Here is a 10,799-nt window from a genome sequence, read left to right on the forward strand (position 1 = left end):
TTTTCCATTCCCATAACCTTCTGGAAAAGTGGACAAAAGTGGATGTTTAAATTGGATGCTGCATCATCTTCAATGTGGCACGGAACTGAATTCTAAATTTGGATTTGTGACTTTCCAGTGAAATCACATTTCCAGCACCTGTGGCCATGGGTGTCAGTGACAAACCTGGTGGTATAAATAGCTGTGGATGGAAACCCTTCAGCATAGTCCCTAGTCCAGATCCGGGAAGCAACCATGAAGACCTTCATCTTTCTTGCTCTCCTGGGAGTCGCTGGTGAGTCTTGATCAATAAGTGATCAGTAGGTGTCTATGACTCTTTTAAGGATGCACTTTCTACTCTGGAAGACAACAATGAATGCTGAATATAATCTCTATACTCAAGAGGCTTAAGATGTTGAAACAACAGTGTACAGTACATATGTCTGTAGATAACTAAATCTCACTTGCTGGAGAAGATTATGCGGAGCAGGGGTGATCAGTGTAGAAAGTATTAAGGGGAAGAATCTGCCCTGAATTTCAGGTACAGTCTATGAAGTAAGAGTGAAAAAGAAAAGATAGTCAACGTTAAGGAAATGTTGTTTTGATCTTTATAAGAACTTGGAGTTAATACTTGGGACTAATGACTAATCTTGTGCCTCTTGAAGAGGCTGTGAGCATCACAGCCTGAGTCTCCTCTATACTAAAGGGCATCTTAAGAGAGATCTTAACAGGAAAAGACACTCTATTTCTCGTGAATAAAAGCTATGGGCTGGTTTTACCACATCTTCACTAATGAAATCTCTCTGATGTAAAACAACATGTCATGCAATCATGAAAAGAAATAGAGAAATGACTATTTCTGTTTTTATACTATTCAATACTATTGTACACTTCAAACTTACTACAGAATTTTCCCAAATTTGGTTGTTATAAATAAATTCAATACACATATTTACATATCAAAAAAGGCTATCTCAAATTACTTTAAAATATATGAACAATAGGGCATATATCATATAATCCCAGACATTTGGAGTCCTTAGAAATCATAATAAATCAGTGGTCCAAAATTTACAGTGCTGAATAAATTTAAAATGTTGGAAATATAATTGGGATGAGGGGAAAGATTAGAGAGAGAAACCTTATAATGTTCTATGAGATTATTTAGTTAACATTTTAGGTGAGAACCAAGAAGAGACTGTGGAAACAGAAGTACAAAACTCCCCATTTTTTCCAGGCCAGAACATTCTCAGGTGGTATTTAAAAGTTTCCTCTCTGTCACCTCATACGGTGTTTATCCTATACTGAACTCTACAAATAAACACCATCACGGTGATTGCAAAGCTTTATTGAACACGTACTTAAATGCCTCCTTAGCAAAGTTTTGTGTAAAAAGTATTCTTTATATTCTCAGCTAGTGGGCTTCAAGGTATTTATTACGTAAGGAGTCTCTGATTTGTATGTGTGTGTGTGTGTGTGTGTGTGTGTGACATATGTAAAAAAATCAGTATATTGATCAAATTTAAAGCATAATTAAAAATTAGATACTTTTAATAGTGTAAGTAGCATATGTGTTAAATGTATAGAACAATAAGATTTTGAAAACAATTATATTAAAATCACTGTTTCCTGATTATGCATGACAAGAAAACATGACCTATTTTTTTTCTGGTTAATCTGCAAAACCTTGCTGCTGAGTAGAAATTCCACAATAGCTCCAATTTCTCTCTGTCAGTTGCTTTCCCCATTGACGATGATGACAAGATTGTCGGGGGCTACACCTGTGCAGCGCATTCTGCCCCCTACCAGGTGTCCCTGAACTCTGGCTACCACTTCTGCGGGGGTTCCCTCATCTATAGGCAGTGGGTGTTGTCCGCAGCTCACTGCTACAAGTCGTAAGTAACCAATACTCACAGCCCTGTTCTCTGAGGTCAGGTCATCCCCAGCCCTGCCAAAGCACAATCAGGGAGAACTACAGAGTTATGCTTGAGGGGGGAGCATTCAGATTTCAAGACCTCATTATTCCCCCCTGCCCAGGCGTTGTACGCATTGAGGGATTTTCCCACAAAAAGATACCCTTAGAATTCCCTGATGGCCTTCCAAATGAGGGCAATAAAGACATAGGAAGAAAAATAGTGAGTGATTAAATATACCTAGAATACCCTAACAGCTCTAATCATTATAGCTCAACCAGGAAAAACATGGCATATGCAAGTAACAAAACACAGGAAATTTCCAGTACAACCTAAAGATAAACACAACTCATTCTATTCCCTTCATATTCTGCCATATCTCTGAGGCCTGCCACGGCTCCCTACAATAAGTGATAATCCCAACCAGAGTAATCAACACCAGTTGCCTTTTCACCTCCCACTGCTTGATTGGCATCATTTGGTTCCCATTCCTATACCTAATGAATCTAGCAAGATATTGGGTTGTGAGTCTGGCCTTGGAGTGACGCCTACCTAAGGAATCCTCTAACCTGCACCGTAGGTGGTAGGACTGCCTTAAGTGCACACTAACCTGTGTGTGTATGTGAGGGGGGCTTCAGGGGGCTTCTGTCTGTGCTTATGCTCAAGACTGAGTTGTAATGGAATGGGAAGGAGCTCACGTTGACGTTGGAGTCTTAGAGAACTTGTAACCCTTTAATCCAGCCGAATGCAGGTGGGTCTGGGAGCACACAACATTGATGTCCTTGAGGGCAACGAGCAATTCATCAGTGCAGCCAAGATCATCGTCCATCCCAGTTACGACAAAAAAACCTTGAATAACGACATCATGCTGATTAAACTGAGCCGACCTGCCACTCTCAACACTCAAGTAGCCACTGTCTCTCTGCCAAGATCTTGTGCAGCTGCTGGTACCCAGTGTCTCATCTCTGGCTGGGGCAACACCAAGAGCAGTGGCTGTAAGTGTCACCGGGAACAGAATCACCAAGTCTGAGAATCCTAGAGGTGAAAAACGTGTTCAGCGTCAGTTAGCCCTAGCTGTCACTCAAGGCAATGTTCCCAGAGAATAGTGGGGTTCTACGGAGTCTTAGAATATACTAATTGAAATGCATAACATCCCTCTGCTTGACAACACAACAAAAAAGGACTATGGTAAAGTTGCCAGGTATGCAACTAAAATGTGATTAGTGATTTGCCGGGAACCAAAACGCGAGGAGGTACACAGAACAGAGTCTAAGAGATTTGGAACGTTTCAAAGCATAGCCCCGCTTCAGAAATAAAGTCTCTAGATTTGAGATCTATGGTCACTGATGCTAGTGTCAGAGAGAGAACAATTTGTTGATGAAAACCGTTTGGAAGACCCTCCAGATATAAGTTGTTCTTCCAAAATAGAAGTTACCGGCAATCTGAGAGAAGGGATAGGAATATTGGGAAGAGGGGGGAGAGATACTGAGAAAGAAATTTCCCAGATTGGATGGGTAATCCTCTTCCATTTCCACTCTTGCTCCCAACAGCCAGCTTCCCTGAGCTCCTGCAGTGTCTGAAAGCTCCCATCCTGTCTGACAGCGTTTGCCTCAATGCCTATCCCCGGCAGATCACCAGCAACATGATGTGCCTGGGCTTCCTGGAGGGCGGAAAGGACTCTTGCCAGGTTAGTTGCTTTGCACGCCTTCTCCTTCCAGCTCAGCCTCACATATCTCCACAGTATTTCCCATTTCCTGAAACTCAGAAAATTGAAAAGCTGTCCCTGGGGCTGATTATGAGGGCTGAGGGATAGATTTGGGATAAATGATAAATTCATTTTGCCATATTAATGGTTAGGGATCAGGGGAAAAGATACACAGAAGATCACGTGCAAACAGTACATCCAGGTGGGCTTCTGAGGAGGGCTAGAGCAGCAGGAAACTTTGAAAGGAGCAGGGCTAGATGGGCAGCATTGCACTGCCCAGTCCTCACCTCTTCTTGGCACTACAGCCCTGCAACTAAGGAAAGAGGGAGCTCAAAGGAGGGAGAAGAAAGAATAGGGGTCCAGTATGGAGATTGAGGGTTGGTTTTCCAGGGAAAGAGAAGGGCTTCATGGGGGGTCAGCAGCCTGGGAAGGTGGTCCCCGGGTAAAGGAGGAATACCTTTGAGCCTTTCTCCCATGTGGGCACAGTTGTGAGTTCTAACTGGCTCTTCCTTCTTGCCCAGGGTGACTCTGGTGGCCCTGTGGTCTGCAATGGACAGCTTCAGGGCATTGTCTCCTGGGGCTACGGCTGTGCTCTGAAAGGCAAACCTGGTGTCTACACCAAGGTCTGCAACTACGTGAAATGGATTCAGAAGACCATCGCTGCCAACTAAACAGCTTCATCTCTTCATGCCCTCCACGTTAGTCAGCTTCACCTTCCTCCCATCCTGAAAACAGTATCTAAATAAAAACATTTTCTCCCGTACCAGATAAATCCAAGAAGTGTCCTTACTTGGTTTGTGTACTTTCTCTTCAATGTGGCTACTGAGAAGAGGGTGGATATAGAGTTGAACTATTACATGAAGATGGAATTTGAAAGGCTATTTAGTCATTCATTCAGCCTCATCAAAATAAATTACTGCTCACCTACTAGATGCCACATTCCGTGTGGATGTTTGGGCTATAACGATGAATAAGGTTAGCCATCACTGTTACCACTGTAGTTTTACACAGATGATGACACTAAAATGCAGAAAGTTAAAATCAACTGCCTAAAGTCACTCAACTAGTTCATTGTGCAGCTGAAGTGAAGCCCCAGCCATTCTTATCCCATCGCTTTGCTGCCGCTGTGACCCTGCGCTCTCCCTTTGTCTCTAATCTACCTGAAACTCTGTGAGGCTAGACTAGGCGAAAGGCTACGTGGAGAATGTTTTAAAAAGTACAGATCCTGCATTTCCAAGGTTTCATCTACCTATTTCTTTTATTCTCCAAGATACTCTTGTTTTCCATCTGGAATTTTACTGCTACAGCATGCATGATTTCTGCCGGTAATCTGTACCCCTCTCCCACACTAGACTGCCCAAACCCCAGCTCAACGTATGTACTATTTTGAACTGTAAGCAAAAGAAGGTGCAAATGCAGATAAGTTTGTGGAAAATTGATCTGTTACCCTGAGGTCATAAAAGTCTTGACTGTAGGGGTGGTGTTCTCTGTTCTCTTCCGCCCTATCCCGCGAGGCAACATAGACACCCCGCTTTAGCTCTTCAGTGTTGTTCCCTGCAACTTTTCATTTTTCCTTGGATCATCTAGAGGATGATTAGGAGTACAGGTCCCAGTACATGATTCCTATGTGTATCTGGTATGAATCAAGGATGAAAGACACAATATGGTCTGAGCATAACAGCATTGGAATAGGTCGGGGAGTTCTGAAAGGTAAAAATGTTTGTAGCCCCAGTAGGATAACGTGATACGGTGAAGGATGGGTATTATCTTAGTCAGTTGGTGCTCTGTAACCAGAAAACCACAGGTTGGGTGGCTTAAGCAATAGACATTAATTACTCACAGTTTTTGAGGCTGGAAAGTCCAAGATCAAGGTGACACAGGAGGTAGTGGGGGCCCCCTTCTGGCTTGTAGACAGCTGCCTTCTTGCTGTATCCTCACATGGCTGAGAGAACTGACTCTAGTATTGTAATAGGGGCGGGGCAGGCGTGCAGCCAATAGCACGCGGCCGTTACCCTGTTACTGAGCAACTGTTACTGCGAGATCAGAAGCAGGAGAACCTTGACCTGGCGGGTGGAGGTCGCCCTTGGCCAATGGTTGGCCATGTCGCGGTCCTCGCGGGGTGGGGTGCGTGTGGTAAGAGGTGTATCAAGGTCTTCTCCCAGGGCCCCTCCAGGCCCTCCCGCCTCGGGCCGGTGGGTGAGCTGGGGGGGCCTGGATGCTGTGTCCTGCAGAGCTCAGGAGCCCTCGCCACGGCACCCACTGGCCGGGCCCAGGCCTTGAGGCGGGGGAACCTCTCCCCCGCCCCTGCCTCTGCGACCTAATGGCCGCAGCAGTCTGCATGGGTCCACAGGACCTGCTCCCCAGCCCCGCTTTGGGTGGCCTGAGGAGCCTGAGCGCTGGCTGGGTCCTGGGCACCTGGCTCCCTCCGTGATGACAGCTGGGCAGGGTCTGGGGACCTGGCCCTGAGGGCACCGTCAGCAGAGAACTACCTCTTCGGCGGGGCCTGGGTGCTGCACGAGCGCTCCAGGGCAGGGTAACCCTCCTGTGTAGGGACCCCCTCCTCTTAGCCAGGGCCTGGACCTCAGAGGGTGAAAGTCGAGCCTTGGGACCTTGCATTTTCTTGTCAGAACACAGAACAACATTTGTTTTGGTGGAGGTTTACAGGAACATCGTGACCTGACCGCAACCTGACCTCAAGAACAAAGGATCTGACACCAAGAAATCTGCCACAACTAACCACGCCCCTCCCTCAGCTTTCCTATAAAAGGGCTTTGCTGAAAGCTTTCAGGGAGTTCGGGGTTTTTAAGGTATGAGCCACCCGTTTCCTTGCATGGCCCTGCAATAAACCTTTCTGTGCTCCGAACTCTGATGTTTTGGTATTGTTTGGCCTCATTGTGTGTCAGGCACACAGACTTGTGTTAGGTAACAGTATCTCCCTGTTATAAGAGCACTAATTCCATCATGGGGGCTCCACCTTTATGACCTCATCTAAACTTTCCAAAGGCCCTACCTCCTCATACCATCTCCTTGGGTGTTAGGGTTTGAACATACGAATTTTGGTGGTGAGGGACACAGATATGCAGTCCATAACAGGTATCTCAGAAGAGGAAGGTATGGGAAGATACATTCCCCTATTACCAATTTTCTATCCCTTTGTATACCTCTGGATGGCACATTTGTAGGGAGCAGTCCTGAGCCCTTAATATTACCTTATCATGCCACTAGGATGGAGCCCAAATTCCTCAGCCTTGCATTCAGGGCTCTTAAATGTTCAGTTATAACTAATCTGTCCTGTGTATTTCCTTAGTTGTTATTGAATTGCTTTTATGTTTGCTTATGGCCTAAAATAATTTCACATATAACTCCTCTTTTTTTGTTTTTAAATGTTACCTTGTATCTACCTTAAATAAACATCTCAGGCTTCTCTACAAAAACAAATGAGTTTAAAGATTTCCCTGTTCCCTCTGAAATGTTCTTCTACCCCACCCATCACCATCACCAATATACACCTACTCACCTAACCACCTCAGGTAGAGGGAAGATTCAGAGACCTGAAAAGATAAGTGAGATAACATAAAAGATGAGAGATCAGGGCAGGCCCAAAGTAAAGTATGAAAAGGCAAATAAATCATTTTTCTGGATGCCATCCAATAGTCCCTTTTCAGCATATCTTGGCATTTTCTATCTCTTACTTAAAATCTGACTTGTTACAATTTGTGAAATTATATTAAAATGTGAAATCTATATGCTCTTTGGCCCAGCAACTAAACTTCTAGAATCCTATCCTATTAAAATGTGCTTATAAAAAAAAAATGTGTAAGTGTGAGTGTATCATTTCGGAATCATTCAGTTGCAAGGAACAGAATGTCCAACTCATACTTTAACATGTACTTTAAAATGCTCTAGTGGAAGCTTAGAAATAGTGAGAACAGCAAGGATGGTTTGATTCAGCAATTCAAAAATGCCATCAGGGGACCCAATTTATTTCTGTCTTTGCCCTCTGCATCACTGTCAGTTTTATCCTAAGGATAAAGCCTTGTGATCAAGACAGCTGTCAGAGCCATACTCTCCCTTGCCTGTATCTAGGGAGAAAGAAGCTTTTTGCCCAGAAGCCCCCTGTCAAACATATTGTGTCTCCTTAACTGAATTTGGTCACTCTCACATCCCTGAGCCAATAACTGAAGAGGATTATGCTGTTGAACTTATAATTAAGTTACATGGCACACCATCAGAGCACACATAACCTTTTCATTTTGCAATAAACATGGCCTACTTGGTATATATTTGGTTAACGGAGTAATTATAAGGTTAGCTATCAAGAAAAGGAGGTGTAGATTTTAAGGAGGCAGCCACAGTCTCCACCAGAGTAATCAAGGATGCTTACTGATGTATCGTCTACATAACACTGAAAATCCGGAAATAACTCAAATAGTCATTAACAGAGGATTGATTAAATAAACCTGGTATGTTGTACAGTGGAGACAATGTAACTATTCTATTCATTTATCCAACCATTTAACTTATTGAGGGCCTATTACGTGCCTAACAGTGTTTTATTCACTAAAGATACAACAGGGAAGAAAACAGTTAAAACCTTGCCTTCACGGTGTATTCATTCTGATTGCGTAAACAGAAAACAAATAAATAGAGACTAGAGAATATAATGCTTATCAATGCAAATGCCACAGGAAAAGAAAACTGGATCAAAGAATGGATAAATGGAAAGCAAAGATCTGCTTCTAAAGTATAATCAAAAGAAAAACATCAAAAGACCTGTGAAAGCATACTACGATTTAAAAACCCATTTTGTAGTCAGAAGAGATATCTCTCACCAAAAGATATTTACTACAAATAAATACCTAATTCATGATTCAATAAAATCCAGGAAGCCATGATATTTCATAGCAAAAATAAGGCAATGTAAAGAGGTAACAGTTTGAGATCAGGAAAAGTTTTTTGCTTGCTATGTCTCATTACAGTAACAGATAGATTTAATTTACTTATCACTTGCTCTGAAAACTCTCAGACGGCTCTCAACTGTCAACTTCATGGTTAGGACCTTTGATAGCTATGTAAAATAAAGCAATATTTGCACTTGGAAGTTTAGCTACTCATGTAAATATTTTTTCACATGGGATATATAAGCTGGATAGAAGTAACTTCACTTCAGATTGGTACACTCCATAATCTGTTAGTTTTCCCATTAACGAGCAAAAAATTTCAAGGTATACTCAAGATAAATTTATCGAAGAATATTTGCTTTAATAAGACAAATAGAAGCCTCTTTTTCCCTAGAAATCTTATTTAATTCATTATTTAAATGAAAACTAGTTTAATCATTTCTTTTATGGCAAGTAACTTTAGTGTTAAAATCAAATTCTAAAAGACCTTTAAAAAATAAAGATATTTATTATCTTGGTATGATTTTAGCCTTACTTTTAAAAGTCAAGTAAGAGGGCTTCCCTGGTGGCGCAGTGGTTAAGAATCCGCCTGCCAATGCAGGGGACACGGGTTCGTGCCCCGGTCCGGGAAGATCCCACATGCCGCGGAGCGGCTAGGCCCGTGAGCCACAACTACTGAGCCTGCGCGTCTGGAGCCTGTGCTCCGCAACGGGAGAGGCCGCGACAGTGAGACGCCCGCGCACTGCAATGAAGAGTGGCCCCCGCTTGCCGCAACTGGAGAAAACCCTCGCACAGAAACGAAGACCCAACACAGCCAAAAATAAATAAATATATATTAAAAAAAAGTCAAGTAAGAATGTCTGCCTTGTTGAAAAAATGCAACTACAAAAGTCTTTATTTAGTCTTAAAAATATCCATCTTTTCTGAGTAGCTCAGTCTAATCCCTTTTTAATTTATATTCCATCTAAGCTGTGGAAACTTTCTAAACACACTCTTGCCATACGATCCAGCAATCACACCCCTTGGTATTCACTCAAAAGAGTTGAAAATGTATCTCCACACAAAAACCTGCACATGGGTGTTGATAGCAGCTGTATTTATAATTGCCAAAACCTGGAAGCAAACAAGATGTCCATCCTATGAATTAGGTGCTAATATTCCTCCCATTTTATAAATGAGAATACTGAGGCTTAAAGAGGTTAAATGTTTCTATCAGGACAAGGCACCGAGAAAGTCCTGAAGCCAGGAATTGAACTCTACCTAGGAGCTTGACTCCTGAGTCTATGCTCTGCACTGCTATTAATAAACATGGAAATGTTACAAAGATTTAAGGGCTTACAACAATATTTGGACATAGATAAAAAAGTGTTCCCAGAGGCCTGGAAAATATGGGGATCCTAAGGTTATAGTTATTTTATTTAACAAGCATTTATATAGCATTTACTATTTACCATTAGAACTTGCTGTTCTAAGCACTTTATAAATAGAAAATCTGAACAGACCAATAATGAGTAAAGACATTGAGTCAGTAATCGAAAACCTCTCAACACAGAAAACCCCAGGACCAGACAGCTTAGCTGGAGAATTCCAACAAACATTCAAAGAATGAACACCAACCCTGCTCAAACTCCTCCAAAAGTTGAAGAAGGGAGAACACTTCCCAACTCATTCTACAAAGCCAGCATTACCCTGATACCAAAGTCAGAGAAAGACAACACAAGAAAACTATAAACCAATATCCATGGTTGAAACCACTATTTGTTACATATCTCTGGGTTGGGGGGCAGTCAGAAAGTTAAGGCTAACTTATAAAAAGAAGGAGTGGGGTGCATTAAAAAGAGTACTAATTGTCAAACACAGAAACTGAACAGGTAGGGAGATTGATTTTATTCAGATTATTGCAATAAGAAGAACATCCCAGATCTGGAGATCAGGGTGCCTCAGCAGGATGCTTTTGCCTTAAGACATTTGTAGGGAGATGTAGACAAGTTACAGGTGGGGAGATTAACAGTTGAGGTTGTTTTGCAATCAGGGGAATTCTCAGTTAGCTGAAAAGGAAGTGTTTATCTCTAGTTGTAGTTAGATTCGGGGTGGGGCGGGGGGGGGAAACAGTTCTAAGCTCAGCTAATCATTGATGAGAGAAAGAATGGGGAGCTGGAGGGTCCGCGTGGTTCAGGCAAAAGCGGGAAGGTCTGTGGCTGACCTTGTCACACGTCCACGAAGGAGTCATCCAAAGTCTTATGGGAGCCATGAGAAAGAGTGGACGGAGTCTTTTCAAACTCACGTGGGGAAGGGTCATTC

General features: G+C 42.7%; 1 protein-coding gene across 1 annotated transcript; it reads left to right on the forward strand.

Moving 5' to 3' along the window:
• Positions 1-234: 234 nt before the first annotated feature.
• Positions 235-4,268, forward strand: LOC132371378 (trypsin-like). Its single transcript, XM_059932617.1, has 5 exons — positions 235-274; positions 1,715-1,874; positions 2,634-2,887; positions 3,443-3,579; positions 4,119-4,268. Exons 1-5 carry the CDS (start codon positions 235-237, stop codon positions 4,266-4,268), a joined length of 741 nt encoding a protein of 246 aa, XP_059788600.1.
• The last annotated feature ends 6,531 nt before the right edge of the window (positions 4,269-10,799 follow it).

Source organism: Balaenoptera ricei, chromosome 9, assembly GCF_028023285.1.
Source record: "Balaenoptera ricei isolate mBalRic1 chromosome 9, mBalRic1.hap2, whole genome shotgun sequence".
Lineage (NCBI taxonomy): Eukaryota > Metazoa > Chordata > Mammalia > Artiodactyla > Balaenopteridae > Balaenoptera > Balaenoptera ricei.

Coding starts and splice junctions, on each gene's coding strand:
- LOC132371378 (XM_059932617.1), top strand. CDS start 235: ATGAAGACCTTCATCTTTCTTGCTCTCCTGGGAGTCGCTG. Junction 2,888..3,442: donor CAACACCAAGAGCAGTGGCT/GTAAGTGTCACC, acceptor TGCTCCCAACAG/CCAGCTTCCCTGAGCTCCTG. Junction 3,580..4,118: donor GCGGAAAGGACTCTTGCCAG/GTTAGTTGCTTT, acceptor CTTCTTGCCCAG/GGTGACTCTGGTGGCCCTGT.